At 32.4% G+C, this 27701-nt stretch overlaps 1 protein-coding gene across 1 annotated transcript in view; it reads right to left on the bottom strand.

Moving 5' to 3' along the window:
* Positions 1-4014: 4014 nt before the first annotated feature.
* LOC143224774 (putative 3',5'-cyclic phosphodiesterase pde-5) overlaps positions 4015-27701 on the bottom strand; it is a 33116-nt gene continuing 9429 nt past the window's right edge. The window contains exons 4-10 of the mRNA XM_076453458.1: positions 26203-26254; positions 24623-24774; positions 13436-13528; positions 12034-12102; positions 6512-6626; positions 5794-5932; positions 4015-4103 (exon numbers count right to left, since the gene is read on the bottom strand). Coding sequence (XP_076309573.1) covers positions 5843-5932; positions 6512-6626; positions 12034-12102; positions 13436-13528; positions 24623-24774; positions 26203-26254 — 571 coding nt within the window. The 3' untranslated portion in view covers positions 4015-4103; positions 5794-5842. The remainder of the gene's footprint in view (positions 4104-5793; positions 5933-6511; positions 6627-12033; positions 12103-13435; positions 13529-24622; positions 24775-26202; positions 26255-27701) is intronic.

The raw sequence follows: 27701 nt of genomic DNA, 5'->3' as shown, positions 1-27701 counted from the left end.
ACTTTAAACTGGTAATGTCGTTATCAGTAATGTAATCAAACTTTAAACTGGTAATGTCGTTATCAGTAATGTAATCAAACTTTAAACTGGTAATGGTCGTTTATCAGTAATGTAATCAAACTTTAAACTGGTAATTAATCGATTTATCAGTAGTGTAATCAAACTTTAAACTGGTAATGTCGTTATCAGTAATGTAATCAAACTTTTAAACTGTAATGTCGTTACTGTAATGTAATCAAACTTTAAACTGGTAATGTCGTTATCAGTAATGTAATCAAACTTTAAACTGGTAATGTCGTTATCAGTATGTAATCAAACTTTAAACTGGTAATGTCAGTTATCAGTAATGTAATCAAACTTTAAACTGGTAATGTCGTTATCAGTAATGTAATCAAACTTTAAACTGGTAATGTCGTTATCAGTAATGTAATCAAACTTTAAACTGGTAATGTCGTTATCAGTAATGTAATCAAACTTTAAACTGGTAATGTCGTTATCGGCAGTAATGTAATCAAACTTTAAACTGGTAATGTCGTTAGTAAAATAACCAAACTTTAACTGGTAAATAAGTAGTGTAATCAAACTTTAAACTGGTAATGTCGTTATCAGTAATGTAATCAAACTTTAAACTGGTAATGTCGTTATCAGTAATGTAATCAAACTTTAAACTGGTAATGTCGTTATCAGTAATGTAATCAAACTTTAAACTGGTAATGTCAGTCAATGTAATCAAACTTTAAACTAGTAATGTAATCAAATGTTCAAACTTAAACTGGTAATGTCGTTATCAGTAATGTAATCAAACTTTAAACTGGTAATGTCGTTATCCAGTAGTCAAACGTTAAACTGGTAAATCAAAGTGTAATCAAACCTTTAAACTGGTAATGTCGTAATCAGTAGTGTAATCAAACTTTAAACTGGTAATGTCGTTATCAGTAATGTAATCAAACTTTAAACTGGTAATGTCGTTATCAGTAATGTAATCAAACTTTAAACTGGTAATGTCGTTATCAAAGTAATCAAATGTAATATCAAACTTTAAACTGGTAATGTCGTTATCAGTAATGTAATCAAACTTTAAACTGGTAATGTCGTTATCAGTAATGTAATCAAACTTTAAACTGGTAATGTCGTTATCAGTGAAATGTAATCAAACTTTTAAACTGGTAAATGTCGTTATCAGTGAAAATAATCAAACTTTAAACTGGTAATGTCGTTATCAGTAATGTAATCAAACTTTAAACTGGTAATGTCGTTATCAGTAATGTAATCAAACTTTAAACTGGTAATATCGTTATCAGTAATGTAATCAAACTTTAAACTGGTAATGTCGTTATCAGTAATGTAATCAAACTGGTAATTTACTGACTGGTAATGTCGTTATCAGTAGTGTAATCAAACTTTAAACTGGTAATGTCGTTATCAGTAATGTAATCAAACTTTAAACTGGTAATGTCGTTATCAGTAATGTAATCAAACTTTAAACTGGTAATGTCGTTATCAGTAATGTAATCAAACTTTAAACTGGTAATGTCGTTATCAGTAATGTAATCAAACTTTAAACTGGTAATGTCGTTATCAGTAATGTAATCAAACTTTAAACTGGTAATGTCGTTATCAGTAGTGTGTAATCAAACTTTAAACTGGTAATGTCGTTATCAGTAGTGTAATCAAACTTTAAACTGGTAATGTCGTTATCAGTAATGTAATCAAACTTTAAACTGGTAATGTCGTTATCAGTAGTGTAATCAAACTTTAAACTGGTAATGTCGTTATAAGTGTGGTAATCAAACTTTAAACTGGTAATGCCGTTATCAGTAATGTAATCAAACTTTAAACTGGTAATGTCGTTATCAGTAATGTAATCAAACTTTAAACTGGTAATGTCGTTATCAGTAATGTAATCAAACTTTAAACTGGTATGTCGTTTATCACTTTAGTAATAATCAAACTTTAAACTGGTAATGTCGTTATCAGTAATGTAATCAAACTTTAAACTGGTAATGTCGTTATCAGTAATGTAATCAAACTTTAAACTGGTAAGTAATGTAATCAAACTTTAAACTTGTAATGTCGTTACTGTAATGTAATCAAACTTTAAACTGGTAATGTCGTTATCAGTAATGTAATCAAACTTTAAACTGGTAATCAAAATGTAATCAAACGTTATCAGTAGTGTAATCAAACTTTAAACTGGTAATGTCGTTATCAGTAGTGTGTAATCAAACTTTAAACTGGTAATGTCGTTATCAGTAATGTAATCAAACTTTAAACTGGTAATGTCGTTATCAGTAATGTAATCAAACTTTAAACTGGTAATGTCGTTATCAGTAATGCATAATCAAACTTTTAAACTTGGTAATGTCGTTATCAGTAATGTAATCAAACTTTAAACTGGTAATGTCGTTATCAGTAATGTAATCAAACTTTAAACAGGTAATAATCGTTATCAGTGGAATGTAATCAAACTTTAAACTGGTAATGTCGTTATCAGTAATGTAATCAAACTTTAAACTGGTAATGTCGTTATCAGTAATGTAATCAAACTTTAAACTGGTAATGTCGTTATCAGTAATGTAATCAAACTTTAAACTGGTAATGTCGTTATCAGTAATGTAATCAAACTTTAAACTGGTAATGTCGTTATCAGTAATGTAATCAAACTTTTAAACTGGTAATGTCGTTATCAGTAATGTAATCAAACTTTAAACTGGTAATGTCGTTATCAGTAATGTAATCAAACTTTAAACTGGTAATCGTTATCAGTAATGTAATCAAACTTTAAACTGGTAATGTCGTTATCAGTAATGTAATCAAACTTTAAACTGGTAATGTCGTTATGAGTAATGTAATCAAACTTTAAACTGGTAATGTCGTTATCAGTAATGTAATCAAACTTTAAACTGGTAATGTCGTTATCAGTAATGTAATCAAACTTTAAACTGGTAATGTCGTTATCAGTAATGTAATCAAACTTTAAACTGGTAATGTCGTTATCAGTAATGTAATCAAACTTTAAACTGGTAATGTCGTTATCAGTAATGTAATCAAACTTTAAACTGGTAATGTCGTTATCAGTAATGTAATCAAACTTTAATTGGTAATGTCGTTATCAGTAATGTAATCAAACTTTAAATTGGTAATAGTCGATCGTTATCAGTAATATAATCAAACTTTAAACTGGTAATGTCGTTATCAGTAATGTAATCAAACTTTAAACTGGTAATGTCGTTATCAGTAATGTAATCAAACTTTAAACTGGTAATGTCGTTACATCAGTAATATAATCAAACTTTAAACTGGTAATGTCGTTATCAGTAATGTAATCAAACTTTAAACTGGTAATGTCGTTATCAGTAATGTAATCAAACTTTAAACTGGTAATGTCGTTATCAGTAATGTAATCAAACTTTAAACTGGTAATGTCGTTATCAGTAATGTAATCAAACTTTAAACTGGTAATGTCGTTATCAGTAATGTAATCAAACTTTAAACTGGTAATGTCGTTATCAAACCCAAAATGCACAGATCAAACTTTTAAACTGTGTACGTGTCGTTATCAGTAATGTAATCAAACTTTAAACTGGTAATGTCGTTATCAGTAATGTAATCAAACTTTAAACTGGTAATGTCGTTATCGTGGTAATGTAATCAAACTTTAAACTGGTAATCGTTATCGTAATGTAATCAAACTTTAAACTGGTAATGTAATGTAATCAAACTTTAAACTGGTAATGTCGTTATCAGTAATGTAATCAAACTTTAAACTGGTAATGTCGTTATCAGTAATGTAATCAAACTTTAAACTGGTAATGTCGTTATCAGTAATGTAATCAAACTTTAAACTGGTAATGTCGTTATCAGTAATGTAATCAAACTTTAAACTAAACAAATGTTCAAATATCAATAAAGTGTTATAAAACTTTAATGTTGTATATAAATGTTTCCAACTAACCCTGACGTACACCTTACAGAATCATTACATTAACTTCACATTGATAAGACACATGACTCACTTGTTAAGACCAAACAGGTCAATGAACATGTATATAGCTGCTGACACTTTCTGTTCAGAGTCCAGAGAGAATGGAGAAAAGTTGAATCTGTCCAAAGAATGAATGAGAGATGTTAGAAATTATTTACTTAATATCGTGTATTAGCCATCTATAAACTAGAGATTTAGATAGATAATTACATGGGTAATAGTTGTTTAAAACTAGAATATGTCTTTAAGTCGGTCACAAGTGTCCCAGTTGTGACATGTGTTTAAGTCCGTCACATTTGTATTGTCTTATGTGTTGCTTGAAAGATAAAATAAAATGGTACTGGTAGATAAACTGTTTACAGACTTTAAATTTCGAATTAGCCTGTCCAAAACAGTTTGCGCATAAGTAATAAGTTTCATAAACTGACCAGTCAGTTCAGAATAAAATAGAGTAAACGTAATCTGAAGAGATTAAACATATAAGTAAATAAACGTATTAATTATAATAGTATGAACACAGTGATGATGTAATATTACACAACACGATTTATCTCATTCACTGATTCACGACTCGCTACAAGTGTCATTCTGAACTGGACAGTAGCTGTACATTTTACCTTGTTTGATTTCTTTTTGAATTTCGCGCAAAGCTACTCGAGGACTATCTGCGCTATCCGTCCCTTACTTTGCAGTGTAAGACTAGAGGGAAGGCAACTTGTCGTCACCACCCACCGCCAACTCTTGGGCTACTCTTTTACCAACGAATAGCGGGATTGACCCTAACAATATATCGCCCCTACGGCTAAAAGGTCGAGCGTGTTTGGTGTGATTTGGGATTCGAACCCACGAATCTCTGTTTGGTCAAGAAGGGTGTTCCAATCACTGTGCGATATTTGAATATTCGTAAGAAATAGCCCAATCAGTGTGCAGTATTTGAGCCTCCATAATAAATAGTCCAATCACCGTGCGGTATTTGATGTTACGTAATAATCAGTCCAATGACTGTGCGTTATTTGAATCTTTGTAATGAGCAGTCCAATCACTGTGCAATATATGAATCTATGTAATAAATAGTCCATTACGTGATGACGATAAACCCATTTCAAGTATAAACGTATTTCAGGACAGATGGTGTGGGTATTAGCGTATTTTAGGTCATCGTCAGGTTAGCTAAAATGGTCGAAACGTTGTTTACTGCTTTATTTTGGTAAAAGTATCCAGCCGTCCTGGAATGCAAATAGTCCATAACTCTGCGGTGGTTGATTCTACATAATAAACACTCCAATCACTGTGCGATATTTGATTTTTCGTAATATATAGTCCAATCAGTGTGCAGTATTTGATGCTACGTAATATATCGTCCAATCAGTGTGCAGTATTTGATGATACGTAATATATCGTCCAATCAGTGTGCAGTATTTGATGCTACGTAATATATCGTCCAATCAGTGTGCAATATTTGATGATACGTAATATATCGTCCAATCAGTTTGGAGTAACAATTACACGAGAAAAGGTTTAAACTTCCAATGATCGCAAATTTTTATAACAAATAGTTTGGAAAACTCACCCAGTGTTAGAACTGATGTGTGTACGGAGTTGTCCCGCAAAAAAAACACAATAAAACAAACAAACACTTATACGACACTCATAAATACCGTGTTTCCTATCTTTAAAAACAACTTATCCGTTATAGAACGTTGTTTATATGTTTAAACACATTCGTTTGTCTTTATTACTACATTACAGACGACGTCGGAAAAAGAGACACGAAGCTTATGAAAAGATACAAATGTAAGTAAACTTACTCCGCCAACGACTGCGCGCTCGGTAAAGGCGGTGAATGTTTAATCTCGTTCACTTCCGTTTCCGTGCACGTGCTATGGTACGATAAACTTCTAGCGCCACCTTGTATTTCTGTTCGGAACGACGAATTTTATCGTACAACTGTAAAACAAAATGCAATCAAATGTTTAACCATTTAAACACAAAATGTCTCTAAACCATTACCTTGAAACACAAAATGTCTCTAAAACCATTACCTTCAAACACAAAATGTCTCTACTTTATTATATATATATCAGTTACTAGTGTATTCAAAAGTGTACGCTTCTTATATTGTATTATGGCAGATGGAAAGAAACCACTAAGAGCACTCTACCACACCGCTATCCATGCTAAGAAAAGGATTATTACTCTTATAACACACCCACAAGTTATCAAAGAATAATTTCTGGTGTCACACAGTTTGGAACTGGTTCGTCAAAATTAACCACCTACCATTCACACAGAGAATTTGACTGCTACTTCTATAAGGTACCCAATGCCTAACACTTTGCTTACATCTTACCAATGCGAAATATGGGATTCAACACATCATAACAACGCTTACTCAGTCGAAAAGATCGGAGAGGTTTGGTGACGGGATTCAAACTCGCGACCCACAGATTGCGACTCGAGCGCTCTTCTAACCACAAGCATAGATATCTTATGCTTGTATAACGACCCTGTATTTTCTAAGCCTACCTTGGCATGATGAAGAGCTAGTCCACAGTAAGTAGCAAAAGTGGCAAACGCTTCCTCGTCAGCTTTACTGAAAGGTCCACTTTCCTTGTTGACCATCTGGACAACTCCGATGACACTGAAATAACGTAGAAAAGAAACCTGTTCATCTGGACTCACTTTAATAAAGGTCTAAATGCCACATGTACCCTCACCGTAAACAAGGTCTAAATGTCACATCTACCTCACTGTAGACAAGGTCTAAATGTCACATCTACCTCACTGTAGACAAGGTCTAAATGTCACATCTACCGCACTGTAGACAAGGTCTAAATGTCACATCTACCTCACTGTAGACAAGGTCTAAATGTCACATCTACCTCACTGTGGACAAGGTCTAAATGTCACATCTACCTCACTGTAGATAAGGTCTAAATGTCACATCTACCTCACTGTAAACAAGGTCTAAATGTCACATCTACCTCACTGTAGACAAGGTCTAAATGTCACATCTACCTCACTGTAGACAAGGTCTAAATGTCACATCTACCCTCACTGTAGACAAGGTCTAAATGTCACATCTACCTCACTGTAGATAAGGTCTAAATGTCACATCTACCTCAATGTAGACAAGGTGTAAATGTCACATCTACCTCACTGTAGACAAGGTCTAAATGTCACATCTACCTCACTGTAAACAAGGTCTAAATGTCACATCTACCTCACTGTAGATAAGGTCTAAATGTCACATCTACCTCACTTTAAACAAGGTCTAAATGTCACATCTATCTCACTGTAGACAAGGTCTAAATGTCACATCTACCTCAATGTAGACAAGGTGTAAATGTCACATCTACCTCACTGTAGACAAGGTCTAAATGTCACATCTACCTCACTGTAAACAAGGTCTAAATGTCACATCTACCTCACTGTAGATAAGGTCTAAATGTCACATCTACCTCACTTTAAACAAGGTCTAAATGTCACATCTATCTCACTGTAGACAAGGTCTAAATGTCACATCTACCTCACTGTAGACAAGGTCTAAGTGTCACATCTACCTCACTGTGGACAAGGTCTAAATGTCACACCTACCTCACTGTAAACAAGGTCTAAATGTCACATCTACCTCACTGTAAACAAGGTCTAAATGTTACATCTACCTCACTGTAAACAAGGTCTAAATGTCACATGTACCTCACTGTAAACAAGGTCTAAATGTCACATCTACCTCACTGTAGACAAGATCTAAATGTCACATCTACCTCACTGTAAACAAGGTCTAAATGTCACATCTACCTCACTGTAGACAAGGTCTAAATGTCACATCTACCTCACTGTAGACAAGGTCTAAATGTCACATCTACCTCACTGTGGACAAGGTCTAAATGTCACACCTACCTCACTGTAAACAAGGTCTAAATGTCACATCTACCTCACTGTAAACAAGGTCTAAATGTCACATCTACCTCACTGTAAACAAGGTCTAAATGTCACATCTACCTCACTGTGGACAAGGTCTAAATGTCACATCTACCTCACTGTAAACAAGGTCTAAATGTCACATCTACCTCACTGTAGACAAGGTCTAAATGTCACATCTACCTCACTGTGGACAAGGTCTAAATGTCACACCTACCTCACTGTAAACAAGGTCTAAATGTCACATCTACCTCACTGTAAACAAGGTCTAAATGTCACATCTACCTCACTGTAAACAAGGTCTAAATGTCACATCTACCTCACTGTAGACAAGGTCTAAATGTCACATCTACCTCACTGTAAACCAGGTGTAAATGTCACATGTACCTCACTGTGGACAAGGTCTAAATGTCACATCTACCTCACTGTAAACAAGGTCTAAATGTCACATCTACCTCACTGTAGACAAGGTCTAAATGTCACATCTACCTCACTGTAGACAAGGTCTAAATGTCACATCTACCTCACTGTGGACAAGGTCTAAATGTCACAGGTCTCTACCTCACTGTAGACAAGGTCTAAATGTCACATCTACCCTCACTGTAGACAAGGTCTAAATGTCACATCTACCTCACTGTAGACAAGGTCTAAATGTCACATCTACCTCAATGTAGACAAGGTGTAAATGTCACATCTACCTCACTGTAGACAAGGTCTAAATGTCACATCTACCTCACTGTAAACAAGGTCTAAATGTCACATCTACCTCACTGTAGATGTAGACAAGGTCTAAATGTCACATCTACCTCACTGTAGACAAGGTCTAAATGTCACATCTACCTCACTGTATGTCACATCTACCTCACTGTAGACAAGGTCTAAATGTCACATCTACCTCACTGTAGATAAGGTCTAAATGTCACATCTACCTCACTTTAAACAAGGTCTAAATGTCACATCTATCTCACTGTAGACAAGGTCTAAATGTCACATCTACCTCACTGTAGACAAGGTCTAAATGTCACATCTACCTCACTGTGGACAAGATCTAAATGTCACATCTACCTCACTGTAAACAAGGTCTAAATGTCACATCTACCTCACTGTAAACAAGGTCTAAATGTCACATCTACCTCACTGTAGACAAGGTCTAAATGTCACATGTACCTCACTGTAAACAAGGTCTAAATGTCACATCTACCTCACTGTAGATAAGGTCTAAATGTCACATCTACCTCACTTTAAACAAGGTCTAAATGTCACATCTATCTCACTGTAGACAAGGTCTAAATGTCACATCTACCTCAATGTAGACAAGGTGTAAATGTCACATCTACCTCACTGTAGACAAGGTCTAAATGTCACATCTACCTCACTGTAAACAAGGTCTAAATGTCACATCTACCTCACTGTAGATAAGGTCTAAATGTCACATCTACCTCACTTTAAACAAGGTCTAAATGTCACATCTATCTCACTGTAGACAAGGTCTAAATGTCACATCTACCTCACTATTGACAAGGTCTAAATGTCACATCTACCTCACTGTGGACAAGATCTATATGTCACACCTACCTCACTGTAAACAAGGTCTAAATGTCACATCTACCTCACTGTAAACAAGGTCTAAATGTCACATCTACCTCACTGTAGACAAGGTCTAAATGTCACATCTACCTCACTGTAGATAAGGTCTAAATGTCACATCTACCTCACTGTAAACAAGGTCTAAATGTCACATCCACCTCACTGTAGACAAGGTCTAAATGTCACATCTACCTCACTGTAGACAAGGTCTAAATGTCACATCTACCTCACTGTAGACAAGGTCTAAATGTCACATCTACCTCACTGTAGACAAGGTCTAAATGTCACATCTACCTCACTGTAGACAAGGTCTAAATGTCACATCTACCTCACTGTAGATAAGGTCTAAATGTCACATCTACCTCAATGTAGACAAGGTGTAAATGTCACATCTACCTCACTGTAGACAAGGTCTAAATGTCACATCTACCTCACTGTAAACAAGGTCTAAATGTCACATCTACCTCACTGTAGATAAGGTTTAAATGTCACATCTACCTCACTTTAAACAAGGTCTAAATGTCACATCTATCTCACTGTAGACAAGGTTTAAATGTCACATCTACCTCACTGTAGACAAGGTCTAAATGTCACATCTACCTCAATGTAGACAAGGTGTAAATGTCACATCTACCTCTCTGTAAACAAGGTCTAAATGTCACATCTACCTCACTGTAGATAAGGTCTAAATGTCACATCTACCTCACTTTAAACAAGGTCTAAATGTCACATCTATCTCACTGTAGACAAGGTCTAAATGTCACATCTACCTCACTGTAGACAAGGTCTAAGTGTCACATCTACCTCACTGTGGACAAGGTCTAAATGTCACACCTACCTCACTGTAAACAAGGTCTAAATGTCACATCTACCTCACTGTAAACAAGGTCTAAATGTCACATCTACCTCACTGTAAACAAGGTCTAAATGTCACATGTACCTCACTGTAAACAAGGTCTAAATGTCACATCTACCTCACTGTAGACAAGATCTAAATGTCACATCTACCTCACTGTAAACAAGGTCTAAATGTCACATGTACCTCACTGTAAACAAGGTCTAAATGTCACATCTACCTCACTGTAGATAAGGTCTAAATGTCACATCTACCTCACTTTAAACAACGTCTAAATGTCACATCTATCTCACTGTAGACAAGGTCTAAATGTCACATCTACCTCACTGTAGACAAGGTCTAATTGTCACATCTACCTCACTGTGGACAAGGTCTAAATGTCACACCTACCTCACTGTAAACAAGGTCTAAATGTCACATCTACCTCACTGTAAACAAGGTCTAAATGTCACATCTACCTCACTGTAAACAAGGTCTAAATGTCACATCTACCTCACTGTAGACAAGGTCTAAATGTCACATCTACCTCACTGTGGACAAGGTCTAAATGTCACACCTACCTCACTGTAAACAAGGTCTAAATGTCACATCTACCTCACTGTAAACAAGGTCTAAATGTCACATCTACCTCACTATTGACAAGGTCTAAATGTCACATCTACCTCACTGTGGACAAGATCTAAATGTCACACCTACCTCACTGTAAACAAGGTCTAAATGTCACATCTACCTCACTGTAAACAAGGTCTAAATGTCACATCTACCTCACTGTAGACAAGGTCTAAATGTCACATCTACCTCACTGTGGACAAGGTCTAAATGTCACACCTACCTCACTGTAAACAAGGTCTAAATGTCACATCTACCTCACTGTAAACAAGGTCTAAATGTCACATCTACCTCACTGTAAACAAGGTCTAAATGTCACATCTACCTCACTGTGGACAAGGTCTAAATGTCACATCTACCTCACTGTAAACAAGGTCTAAATGTCACATCTACCTCACTGTAGACAAGGTCTAAATGTCACATCTACCTCACTGTGGACAAGGTCTAAATGTCACACCTACCTCACTGTAAACAAGGTCTAAATGTCACATCTACCTCACTGTAAACAAGGTCTAAATGTCACATCTACCTCACTGTAAACAAGGTCTAAATGTCACATCTACCTCACTGTAGACAAGGTCTAAATGTCACATCTACCTCACTGTAAACCAGGTGTAAATGTCACATGTACCTCACTGTGGACAAGGTCTAAATGTCACATCTACCTCACTGTAAACAAGGTCTAAATGTCACATCTACCTCACTGTAGACAAGGTCTAAATGTCACATCTACCTCACTGTAGACAAGGTCTAAATGTCACATCTACCTCACTGTGGACAAGGTCTAAATGTCACACCTACCTCACTGTAAACAAGGTCTAAATGTCACATCTACCTCACTGTAAACAAGGTCTAAATGTCACATCTACCTCACTGTAAACAAGGTCTAAATGTCACATCTACCTCACTGTAGACAAGGTCTAAATGTCACATCTACCTCACTGTAAACCAGGTGTAAATGTCACATGTACCTCACTGTAAACAAGGTCTAAACTATACACAAACTTATTGCAGATGATGACACACACAACGGCCTTACTTGTTTCTGATGGACACATAACAACAACCTTACTTGTTTCTGATGAAGATTGGCATACATAGTAAGTTCCTTGTTCTGTAACCTGTCTGCTGATCCACTGTCCTGTTCAGAAACGTTAAGGATCATTTATATATTAATAATGTAGTTAACACAACTGAAAATATGAATTACTATACTGGTGTCTTTGATATTTATAATTAACACGTTACATTGTTAGATAATCCTCTATATCTATAAAGCACATTGTTAGCTATCCCTCTATATCTATAAAGCACATTGTTAGCTAATCCTTTATATCTATAAAGCACATTGTTAGCTATCCCTCTATATCTATAAAGCACATTGTTAGCTATTCCTTTATATTTATAGAGCACATTGTTAGCTAATCCTATATATCTATACAGCACATTGTTAGCTAATCCTATATATCTATACAGCACATTGTTAGCTAATCCTATATATCTATAGAGCACATTGTTAGCTAATCCTATACATCTATACAGCACATTGTTAGCTAATCTTGTATATCTATAAAGCACATTGTTAGCTAATCCTCTATTTCTATGAAGAACACTATCAGCTAATTTTTTATATTTATACAGCACATTGTTAGCTAATCTTGTATATCTATAAAGCACATTGTTAGCTAATGCTCTATATCTATGAAGAACATTGTCAGCTAATCCTTTATATTTATACAGCACATTGTTAGATAATCTTGTATATCTATAAAACACATTGTTATCTAATCCTATATATCTATAATGCACATTGTTCGCTAATCCTATATTTCTATAAAGCACATTGTTAGCTAATCCTGTGCATCTATAAAGCACATTGTTATCTAATCGTATATTTCTATAAAGCACATTGTTAGTTAATCCCTATACCTATGAAGCACATTGTTATCTAATCCTATATATCTATAATGCACATTGTTCGCTAATCCTATATTTCTATAAAGCACATTGTTAGCTAATCCTGTGCATCTATAAAGCACATTGTTAGCTAATCCTCTATATCTATAAAGCACATTGTTAGTTAATCCTCTATACCTATGAAGCACATTGTTATCTAATCCTATATTTCTATGAAGCACATTGTTAGCTAATCCTCTATATCTATGAAGAACATTATCAGCTAATCCTTTATATTTATACAGCACATTGTTAGCTAATCTTGCACATCTATACAGCGCATTGTTAGCTAATCCTTTATATCTATACAGCGCATTGTTAGCTAATCCTGCATATATATACAGCACATTGTTAGTTAATCCTCTATACGTATGAAGCACATTGTTATCTAATCCTATATTTCTATAAAGCACATTGTTAGCTAATCCTCTATATCTAGATAATAAACTACTGATATCTAAGAAAGGAAGGTTACAAAAACCTAGATAACAATAATTTATTATAAAACTTTCTCTCACCTGTTGAATCTGTCATCATCATATGCATCTGGAATGTTCAGTGATTGCCCTGTCAAAGCAACATGTCCAGCTATTCCCTTCCCAACTGGAAACCTGAACATACAGATGAAGTTATCTAATGAACAGTTGAGAAGACCACTATAACACAACATCAAATAGATATCACATAATTTACAGTCGAACCAATAATTTTGTCACAACAAATCATACCAACCTTTAAATAGAACCCATGATGTTTAACCATACATACTATTATATAACGAGTATTATTACAGGTGGATATGAATATAACTAATAACAGTCTAGTGTCATCTACAGAATATACCATAATATATTAAAAAATATTCCATACTGCACACAGATAAAAAACACTGATCCACCTTTCAACCTTCTAAAGTAACAAACAGCAAAGTCACAAAATAATACTAACAACAACAATATTGCAACAATAGTAATACAACCATAATACTACTAACAACAACAGTAGTACAACCAGAATACTAATAACAATAGTACAACCAGAATAATACTAACAACAACAGTAGTACAACTAGAATACTAATAACAACAATAGTACAACCAGAATAAAACTAATAACAAGAATAGTACAACCAGAATAATTCAAAAAAAAACAATAGTACAACCAGAATAATACTAACAACAGTAATACAACCAGAATAATACCAAGAAAAACTGTAGTACAACCAGAATAATTCTAAGAACAGCAGTACAACCATATTACTACTAACAACAGTAGTACAACCAGAATAATACAAACAACAATAGTACAACCAGAATAATACTAAAAACAGCACAACATCCAGAATAATACTAACAACAACAATAGCTAAACCAGAATAATACCAACAACAACATTAGTACAACCAGAATAATACTACGAATAACAGTAGTACAACCAGAATACTACTACCAACAATGGTAGTACAACGAGAATAATACTTAAACGATACTACATCCAGAAAAATACTAACAACAACAATAATACAACCAGAATAATACTAACAACAATAGTATAACCAACATACTAAAAACAACAATAGTAATACAACCAGAAAAATACTGACAACAACAGTAATACAACCAGAATAATACTAACAACAATAGTACAACCAGAATAATACTAACAACAACAGTAGTACAACCTGAATACTACTAACAACAATAGTACAACGAGAATAATACCAACAACAACAGTAATACAACCAGAATAATATTAACAACAATAGTACACACAGAATAATACTAACAACAACAGTAGTACAACAAGAATAATACTAACAACAGTAGTACAACCAGAATAATACAATAGTACAACCAGAATAATACTAACAACAACAGTAGTACAACCTGAATACTACTAACAACAATAGTACAACGAGAATAATACCAACAACAACAGTAATACAACCAGAATAATACTAACAACAATAATACACACAGAATAATACTAACAACAGTAGAACAACCAGAATAATACTAACAACAGTAGTACAACCAGAATAATACAATAGTACAACCAGAATAATACTAACAACAATAGTACAACCAGAATAATACTAAAAACATATTATAACAAAGAAAAATACTAACAACAACAATAGCAGAACCAGAATAATACTAACAAACCCATTAGCACAGCCAGAATAATACTACGAATAGCAGTAGTACAACCAGAATACTACTAACAACAATGTTAGTAGAACGAGAATAATACTAAAAACAGAACTACATCCAGAATAATACTAACAACAACAACAGTACAACCAGAATAATACTAACAACAACAACAGTACAACCAGAATAATACTAACAACAGTAGTACAACCAGAATAATTCTAACAGTAATAAAACTAGAATAATACTGACAACAATAGTACAACGAGAATAATACTAAAAACAGAACTACAACCAGAATGATACTAACAACAATAATAATACAACCAGAATAATATTAAGAACAATAGTATAACCAAAATAATAATAACAACAGTAATACAACCAGAATAATACTAACAACAACAATAGTACAACCAGAATAATACTAACAACAATAGTACAACCAGAATAAAATTAACAACAACAGTAATATAACAAGAATTATACTAACTACAATAGTAGTACAAACATAATACTACTAATAACAACAGTAGTACAACCAGAATACTACTAACAACAATGGTAGTACAACCAGAATAATACTAACAACAACAGTAGTACAACAAGAATAATACTAAAACAGAACTACAAACCAGAATGATACTAACAACAATAAGAATACAACCAGAATAATATTAACAACAATAGTATAACCAAAATAATAATAACAACAGTAATACAACCAGAATATTACTAACAACAACAATAGTACAACCAGAATAATACTAACAACAATAGTACAACCAGAATAAAATTAACAACAACAGTAATATAACCAGAATTATACTAACTACAACAGTAGTACAAACATAATACTACTAACAACAACAGTAGTACAACCAGAATACTACTAACAACAATGGTAGTACAACCAGAATAATACTAGGAATAACAGTAGTACAACCGGAATACTACCAGCAACAATGGTAGTACAACCAAAATAATAGTACGAATAACGGTAGTACAACCAGAATAATACTAAAAACAATAGTAAAACCAGAATAATACGAACAACAACAATAGTAGAACCAGCATAATACTTACAACAATAGCACAACGACAATAATACTATAAAAAGTAGCAAAAGCAGAATAATTCTAAAAACAATAGTACAACCAGAATATTACTAACAACAACAGTAATACAACGAGAATAATACTAAGAAGAACAGTAGTACAACCAGAATAATTCTATAAAAAGTAGCAAAAGCAGAATAATTCTAAAAACAATAGTACAACCAGAATAATACTAACAACAATTGTACAACCAGAATAATACTAACAACAACAATAACAGTAATACAACCAGAATAGCACTACGAATAACAATAGTACAACCAGAATATTACTAACAACAATGGTAGTACAACCAGAATAGCACTAACAACAATTGTAGTACAACCAGAATAGTACTACGAATAACAGTAGTAGAACCAGAATACTACTAACAACAACATTAGTACAACCATAATACTACTAACAATAACAGTAGTACAAACAGAATAATTCTAAAAACAGTAGTACAACCAGATTAGTACTAACAACAGTAGTACAACCAGAATAATACTAACAATAGTACAACAAGAATAATACTAAAAACAATAGTACAACCAGAATAATACTAACAATAATGGTAGTACAACCAGAAAAATACTAAATACAGTACTACAACCAGAATAATACTAACAACAATAGCAGAACCAGAATAATACTAACAACAACATTAGTACAACCAGAATAATACTACGAATAACAGTAGTACAACCAGAATACTACTAACAATAATGGTAGCAGAACGAGAATAATACTAAAACAGAACTACATCCAGAACAATTCTAACAACAACAACAATACAACCAGAATAATACTAACAACAGTAGTACAACCAGAAAAATTCTAACAACAGTAATACAACCAGAATAATACTGACAACAATAGTACAACGAGAATTATACTAAAAACAGAACTACAACCAGAATAATACTAACAACCAGAATAATACTAATAACAATAGTAATACAACCAAAATAATACTAACGACAATAGTACAACCAGAATAATACTAACAACAACAGTAATATAACCAGAATAATACTAACAACAATAGTAGTACAAACATAATACTACTAACAACAACAGTAGTACAACCAGAATACTACTAACAACAATAGTACAACCAGAATAATACTACCAACAACAGTAATACAACCAGAATAATACTAACAACAATAGTAGTACAACCAGAATAACATTAACAACATTAGTACAACCAGAATAATACTAACTACAACAGTAGTACGACAAGAATAATACTAACGACAGTAGTACAACCAGAATAATACTAACAACAACAATAGTACAACCAGAATAATTCTAACAACAATAGTACAACCAGAATAATACTAACAACAGTATAATAACCATAATACTACTAACAACAGTAATACAACCAGAATAATACTAAGAACAACTGTACTACAACCAAAATACTATTAACAACAACAGTAGTAAACCCAGAATAACACTACGAATAACAGTAATACAACCAGAATAGCACTACGAATAACAGTAATACAACCAGAATAATACTAAGAACAATAGTAGTACAACCAGAATAATACTAAGAACAATAGTAGTACAACCAGAATAATACTAACAACAACAGTAGTACAACCAGAATAATACTAACAAGAACAATAGTACAACCAGAATAATTCTAACAACAATAGTACAACCAGAATAATACTAACAACAGTAGTACAACCAAAATACTACTAACAACAACAGTAATACAACCAGAATAATACTAACAACAACAATAGTACAACCAGAATAATACTAACAACAATAGTACAACCAAAATAAAATTAACAACAACAGTAATATAACAAGAATTATACTAACTACAATAGTAGTACAAACATAATACTACTAACAACAACAATGGTAGTACAACCAAAATAATAGTACGAATAACGGTAGTACAACCAGAATAATACTAAAAACAATAGTACAACCAGAATAATACGAACAACAACAATAGTAGAACCAGCATAATACTTACAACAATAGCACAACGAGAATAATACTATAAAAAGTAGCAAAAGCAGAATAATTCTAAAAACAATAGTACAACCAGAATATTACTAACAACAACAGTAATACAACGAGAATAATACTAAGAAGAACAGTAGTACAACCAGAATAATTCTATAAAAAGTAGCAAAAGCAGAATAATTCTAAAAACAATAGTACAACCAGAATAATACTAACAACAATTGTACAACCAGAATAATACTAACAACAACAATAACAGTAATACAACCAGAATAGCACTACGAATAACAATAGTACAACAAGAATATTACTAACAACAATGGTAGTACAACCAAAATAGCACTAACAATAACAGTAGTACAAACAGAATACTACTAATAACAACATTAATACAACCAGAATAATACTAAGAACAACTGTAGTACAACCAGAATAATTCTAAAAACAGAAGTACAACCAGATTAGTACTAACAACAGTAGTACAACCAGAATAATACTAACAATAGTACAACAAGAATAATACTAACAACAATAGTACAACCAGAATAATACTAACAATAATGGTAGTACAACCAGAATAATACTAAATACAGTACTACAACCAGAATAATACTAACAACAATAGCAGAACCAGAATAATACTAACAACAACATTAGTACAACCAGAATAATACTACGAATAACAGTAGTACAACCAGAATACTACTAACAATAATGGTAGCAGAACGAGAATAATACTAAAAACAGAACTACATCCAGAACAATTCTAACAACAACAACAATACAACCAGAATAATACTAACAACAGTAGTACAACCATTATAATTCTAACAACAACAGTAATACAACCAGAATAATACTGACAAGAATAGTACAACGAGAATAATACTAAAAACAGAACTACAACGAGAATAATACTAACAACAAGAATAATACAACCAGAATAATACTAATAACAATAGTAATACAACCAGAATAATACTAACGACAATAGTACAACCAGAATAATATTAACAACAATAGTACAACCAGAATAATACTAACAACAACAGTAGTACAACCAAAATAATACTAACGACAATAGTACAACCAGAATAATATTAACAACAATAGTACAACCAGAATAATACTAACAACAACAGTAGTACAACAAGAATAATACTAACGACAGTAGTACAACCAGAATAATACTAAAAACAGAACTGCAACCGGAATAATACTAACAAGAATAATACAACGAGAATAATACTAATAACAATAGTAATACAACCAGAATAATACTAACAACAACAGTACTACAACCAAAATAATACTAACAACAATAGTACAACCAGATCACTACTAACAACAGTAGTACAACAAGAATAATACTAAAAATATTACAACCAGCATAATACTAACAACAATATTACAGCCAGAATAATACTAACAACAACAGTAGTACAACCAAAATACTACTAACAACAATAGTAGTACAACAATAATAATAATAACAACAACAATAGTACAACCAGAATAATTCTAACAACAATAGTACAACCAGAATAATACTAACAACAGTAGTAGAACCAGAATAATACTAACAACAAAAATAGCAGAACCAGTATAATACAAACAACAACAGTAGTACAACCAGAATAATACAAACAACAGTAGTAATACAACCAGAATACTACTAACAACAACATTAGTACAACCATAATACTACTAACAACAACAGTAGTACAACCAGAATACTACTAACAACAATGGTAGTACAACCAGAATAATACTACGAATAACAGTAGTACAACCAGAATAATACTAACAACAACAATAGTACAACCAGAATACAACTAACAACAACAGTAATACAACCAGAATAATACTAAGAATAATATTAGTACAACCAGAATAATTCTAAAAACAGTAGTACAACCAGAATAATTCTAACAACAACAGTAATACAACCAGAATAATACTAACAACAATAGTACAACGAGAATAATACTAAAAACAGTACTACAACCAGAATAATACTAACAACAACAATAGTACAACCAGAATAATACTAACAACAATGGTATAACCAAAATAATAATAACAACAATACTAATACAACCAGAATAATACAAACAACAACAGTATTACAACCAGAATAATAATAAGAACAGTAGTACAACCAGAATAATTCTAACAACAACAGTAATACAACCAGAATAATACTAACAACAATAGTACAACCAGAATAATTCTAACAACAATGGTAGTACAACCAGAATAATACTACGAATAACAGTAGTACAACCAGAATATTACAAACAACAATGGTAGTACAACCAGAATAATACTAACAACAATAGTAGAACCAGAATAATACTAACAACAATGGTAGTACAACGAGAATAATACTACGAATAACAGCAGAACAACCAGAATACTACTAACAACAATGGTAGTACAACGAGAATAATACTACGAATAACAGTGGTACAACCATGATACTACTAACAACAACAGTAGTACAACCAGAATACTAATAACAACAACAGTGGTACAACCATGATACTACTAACAACAACAGTAGTACAACCAGAATACTAATAACAACAACAGTGGTACAACGAGAATAATACTACGAATAACAGTAGTACCGCCAGAATACTACTAAATACAATGGTAGTACAACCAGAATAATACTAACAACAATAGTACAACCAGAATAATACTAAGAACAACAATAGTAGAACCAGAATAATACCAACAACAATAGTACAACCAGAATAATACTAAAAACATAATAGTATAACCAGAATAATACTAACAACAAAAATAGCAGAACCAGAATAATACAAACAACAACAGTAATACAACCAGAATAATATTACGAATAACAGTAGTACAACCAGAATACTACTAACAACAACATTAGTACAACCATAATACTACTAACAACAGTAGTACAACCAGAATACTACTAACAACAATGGTAGTACAACCTGAATAAGGCTACGAATAACAGTAGTACAACCAGAATACTAATAACAACAATGGTAGTACAACCAGAATAATAATACGAATAACAGTAGTACAACCAGAATAATACTACGTATAACAGTAGTACAACCAGAATAATACTACGTATAACAGTAGTACAACCAGAATAATACTAACATCAATAGTACAACCAGAATAATACTAACAACAACAATAGTAGAACCAGAATAATACTACGAATAACAGTAATACAACCAGAATAGCACAACGAATAACAGTAGTAGAACCAAAATACTACTAACAACAATGGTAGTACAACCAGAATAGCACTAACAACAATAGTAGTACAACCAGAATAGTACTACGAATAACAATAGTACAAGCAGAATACTACTAACAACAACATTAGTACAACCATAATACTACTATCAATAACAGTAGTACAAGCAGAATACTACTAACAACAATGGTAGTACAACCAGAATAATACTACGAATAACAGTAGTACAACCAGAATACTACTAACAACAATATTAGTACAACCATAATACTACTAACAACAACACTAGTACAACCAGAATATTACTAACAACAATGGTAGTACAACCAGAATAATAATACGAATTACATTAGTACAACAAGAATACTACTTACAACAATGGTAGTACAACCAAAATACTACTAACAACAATGGTAGTAAAACCAGAATAATACTACGAATAACAATAGTACAACCAGGATACTACTAACAACAACACTAGTACAACCAGAATATTACTAACAACAATGGCAGTACAACCAGAATAATAATACGAATTACATTAGTACAACAAGAATACTACTTACAACAATGGTAGTACAACCAGAATACTACTACGAATAACAATAGTACAACCAGGATACTACTAACAAAAACACTAGTACAACCAGAATATTACTAACAACAATGGTAGTACAACCAGAATAATAATACGAATTACATTAGTACAACAAGAATACTACTTACAACAATGGTAGTACAACCAGAATACTACTAACAACAATGGTAGTACAACCAGAATAATACTACGAATAACAATAGTACAACCAGGATACTACTAACAACATCATTAGTACAACCATAATACTACTAACACCAGTAGTACAACCAGAATACACCTAACAACAACAGTAGTACAATGAGAATAATACTACGAATAACAGTAGTACAACCAGAATACTACTAACAACAACATTAGTACAACCATAATACTAGTAACAATAACAGTAATAAAACCAGAATATTACTAACAACAATGGTAGTACAACCAGAATAATACTAACAACAACATTAGTACACCCATAATAATACTAACACCAATGGTAGTACAACCAGAATAATACTACGAATAACAGTAGTACAACCAGAATACTAACAACAACATTAGTACAACCATAATACAACTAACAAGAACAGTAGTACAACCAGAATACTTCTCACAACAACAGTAGTAGAAGGAGAATAATACTGCGAATAACAGTAGTACAACCAGAATACTACTAACAACAATGGAAGAACAACTAGAATAATACTACGAATAACAGTAGTACAACCAGAATAGTACTAACAACATTGGTAGTATAATCAGAATAATACTAACAACAACAGTACAACCAGAAAAATACTAACAACAACAATAGTAGAACCAGAATAATACTAACAACAGTAATACTACCAGAATAATACTAACAATAGTACAACCAAAATAATACTAAAAACAGTACTACAACCAAAATAATACCAACAACAACAATAGCAGAACCAGAATAATACTAACAACAACATTAGTACAACCAGAATAATATTACGAATAACAGTACTACAACCAGAATACTACTAACAACCATGGTAGTACAACCAGAATAATACTATGAATAACAGTAGTACAACCAGAATACTACTAACAACAACATTAGTACAACCATAATACTAGTAACAACAACAGTAATAAAACCAGAATATTACTAACAACAATGGTAGTACAACCAGAATAATACTAACAACAACATTAGTACACCCATAATAATACTAACACCAATGGTAGTACAACCAGAATAATACTACGAATAACAGTAGTTCAACCAGAATACTAACAACAACATTAGTAGAACCATAATACAACTAACAAGAACAGTAGTACAACCAGAATACTTCTCACAACAATGGAAGAACAACTAGAATAATACTACGAATAACAGTAGTACAACCAGAATACTACTAACAACATTGGTAGTATAATCAGAATAATACTAACAACAACAGTACAACCAGAAAAATACTAACAACAACAATAGTAGAACCAGAATAATACTAAAAACAGTACTACAACCAAAATAATACCAACAACAACAATAGCAGAACCAGAATAATACTAACAACAACATTAGTACAACCAGAATAATATTACGAATAACAGTACTACAACCAGAATACTACTAACAACCATGGTAGTACAACCAGAATAATACTACGAATAACAGTAGTACAACCAGAATACTACTAACAACAACATTAGTACAACCATAATACTAGTAACAACAACAGTAATAAAACCAGAATATTACTAACAACATTAGTACACCCATAATAATACTAACACCAATGGTAGTACAACCAGAATAATACTACGAATAACAGTAGTACAACCAGAATACTAACAACAACATTAGTACAACCATAATACAACTAACAAGAACAGTAGTACAACCAGAATACTTCTCACAACAACAGTAGTACAAGGAGAATAATACTACGAATAACAGTAGTACAACCAGAATACTACTAACAACAATGGAAGAACAACTAGAATAATACTACGAATAACAGTAGTACAACCAGAATACTACTAACAACATTGGTAGTATAATCAGAATAATACTAACAACAACAGTACAACCAGAAAAATACTAACAACAACAATAGTAGAACCAGAATAATACTAACAACAGTAATACTACCAGAATAATACTAACAATAGTACAACCAGAATAATACTAAAAACAGTACTACAACCAAAATAATACCAACAACAACAATAGCAGAACCAGAATAATACTAACAACAACATTAGTACAACCAGAATAATACTAACAACAACAGTAGTACAACCAGAATACTAATAACAACAATGGTAATACAACCAGAATACCACTTACAACAATGATAGTACAATCAGAATAGTACTATGAATAACAGTAGTGCAAACCAGAATAATACTACGAATAACAGTTGTACAACAACCACAATACCAACAATAACAAGGTTTTATTGTTTCTCTACTTAGACACTGCTGTTATACGAGTATGTTTTTCACAGATAACCTTAGTTTGTAATAAATTATTGTTTATTATTATAATCTACATATGGTTACACTGTCATGTCACACTCAATGTGGTTTCTTTGGTTATATTTATTTACTTAAATTCTGTTTATCTGTACCGGATTTCTTTCGACGTCTCTGAAACAGACACAGTAGACTTGCTCTCTTGGTCTCCGCTGACGTCAAATATTCGAGCATACAATTCCTTAGTTCGTCCGTCAACCAGGAAAAGTGAAGCCCTGTCAGCGTTCACCAGCTTTTGAGCGAATGTCTGAAGATGTAATAAAGATAAAATATCTCATTAAAACCATTGACGTAAATCATATGTACAATATTTAATAAAAGGTATCACGGTAAGTGAAGGGTATCGCTTATCTTAAGGAAATGTTACGATAAGCAACAATAACTCAAACACACACAATAAATATTAATACCTCCCCCAGTTGTGGTAATAAAATCTTATAAGTTACGTTTGTTGAAAGTAAAGACCTGTAGATATGAGGCTTCATTATCTCATCTTGGACTCTGTATCTTTATTATAATCATGAGAGTCAACTGTCTGCCATCTCTCATTATTTAGACTAATTCAAACAAATTCGCTATATCTGGGAAAACAGTTTTCGTGCAAATGCCAATTTACATTCTGTTATTAATTAATTTTAATAAATATGTTTCCTGATATTAATATGTTTTCAATTAACTTACATTCAGGTTTTTAATTTGTTTGGTTTCTTAGTCTTATAGGGCCTGCTTTGTTCATGACCAACCTGATATTATAATTTTCCTAATTAATACACATTTTGTTTTTAATTAGTTTCACAACGAACTTTCGTGTTTATTAAATATCTTCCTGGTCTGTGATATCGGGGTTAAATTCCCTTATTTTATGATCAATATCTATTTGCTTATATTTAATAACTGAATATGAATATTATTTGAGCTTCAATGTCTTTAGTTTTAGATATATGTAAAATATTAACAATAAAATATAGTTATTGTTGTTAGTGCCATACGTTCATTTATTACCTATTTATAAAGATAAAATAAAGCGAGGGAAAACTAAACAACGGTTAGGCTTAACCTCCAAACAAAATTATAAACATGATTCGATTTGTTCTTGTTAATGTAACAAGGCGAGTATTCAACTAAGAACAGTTAGGCTTAACCTCCAAACAAAATTATAAACATGATTCGATTTGTTCTTGTTAATGTAACAAGGCGAGTATTCAACTAAGAACAGTTAGGCTTAACCTCCAACCTAAATTATAAACATAATTCTATTTGTTCTTGTTAATATAACAAGGCGAGTATTCAACTAAGAACAGTTAGGCCTAACCTCCAAACTAAATTATAAACATGATTCTATTTGTTCTTGTTAATATAACAAGGCGAGTATTCAACTAAGAACAGTTAGGCCTAACCTCCAAACTAAATTATAAACATGATTCGATTTGTTCTTGTTAATATAACAAGGCGAGTATTCAACTAAGAACAGTTAGGCTTAACCTCCAAACTAAATTATAAAAAGAATTTGGGATCATTGTTATTTAAATAACAAGATAAGAGTTAAACTACACAATGATTGGGCTTAACCTTCAAACTAAACTAAAAACCGAAAATAGTCTGATATTCATCCAATAAAACAATAGGTAGAATTAACCAGTTTAAAGTACTAGATAACGCGACAACATGTTCTTACCATTATCTTGACTATCACTGAGTCCATTGAAATCATGTCTTGAAAGATTGACCTAAAATATATATATATAACATTATTTTCTGCCTACTGTATATCTGCCCTGAAGATTTCAACAAATACAATCACCATATAACTGTATCTTAGCTCAACAAATAACATCACCATGTAACTCTAACTTAGCTCAACAAATAACATCACCATGTAACTCTAACTTACCCTAATACAAAAGAAAAGTTAAAAAAGTATTTGAAATAATAAGTCGCAATTATTTTTAACTTTCAAACTTCATTATACAAAATAATTTAAAAGATCTAAAGCAATCCTATTCAGAGAACATTATCCTATTATAGTCCTCACCACACAATGTTATTTTGAACCTATTGTAGTCCTCATCACACAATGTTATATTGAAACTATTGTAGTCATCATCAATGATAGTTCTACTGTAGTCATCATCAATGATAATCCTACTGTAGTCATCATCAATGATAGTTCTACTGTAGTCATCATCAATGATAATCCTACTGTAGTCATCATCAATGATAGTTCTACTGTAGTCATCATCAATGATAATCCTACTGTAGTCATCATCAATGATAGTTTTACTGTAGTCATCATCAATGATAGTTCTACTGTAGTCATCATCGATGATAGTCCTACTGTAGTCATCATCAATGTTAGTCCTGCTGTAGTCATGATCAATGACAGTTCTACTGTAGTCATCATCAATGACAGTCCTGCTGTAGTCGTCATCAATGACAGTTCTACTGTAGTCGTCATCAATGACAGTTCTACTGTAGTCATCATCAATGATAGTCCTGCTGTAGTCATCATCAATGATAGTCCTGCTGTAGTCATCATTCAATGATAGTTCGACTGTAGTCATCATCAATGATAGTCCTACTGTAGTCATCATCAATGATAGTTCTACTGTAGTCATCATCGATGATAGTCCTACTGTAGTCATCATCAATGATAGTTCTACTGAAGTCATCATCAATGTTAGTCCTACTGTAGTCATCATCAATGATAGTTCTACTGTAGTCATCATCGATGATAGTCCTACTGTAGTCATCATCAATGTTAGTCCTGCTGTAGTCATGATCAATGACAGTTCTACTGTAGTCATCATCAATGACAGTCCTGCTGTTGTCATCATCAATGATAGTCCTGCTGTAGTCATCATCAATGACAGTCCTGCTGTTGTCATCATCAATGATAGTTCTACTATAATCATCATCAATGATAGTTCTACTATAGTCATCATCAATGATAGTCCTGCTGTAGTCATTATCAATGATAGTCCTGCTGTAGCCATCATCAATGTTAGTCCTGCTGTAGTCATCATCGATGATAGTCCTACTGTAGTCATCATCAATGATAGTCCTGCTGTAGTCATCCTCAGTGATGGTTCTACTGTAGTCATCATCAATGATAGTCCTACTGTAGTCATCATCAATGATAGTTCTACTATAGTCATCATCAATGATAGTCCTGCT

This window comes from Tachypleus tridentatus, chromosome 1, assembly GCF_004210375.1.
Source record: "Tachypleus tridentatus isolate NWPU-2018 chromosome 1, ASM421037v1, whole genome shotgun sequence".
Lineage (NCBI taxonomy): Eukaryota > Metazoa > Arthropoda > Merostomata > Xiphosura > Limulidae > Tachypleus > Tachypleus tridentatus.
Note: the sequence above shows the minus strand (reverse complement) of the source record. Positions and strands in the feature narration are given on the sequence as shown.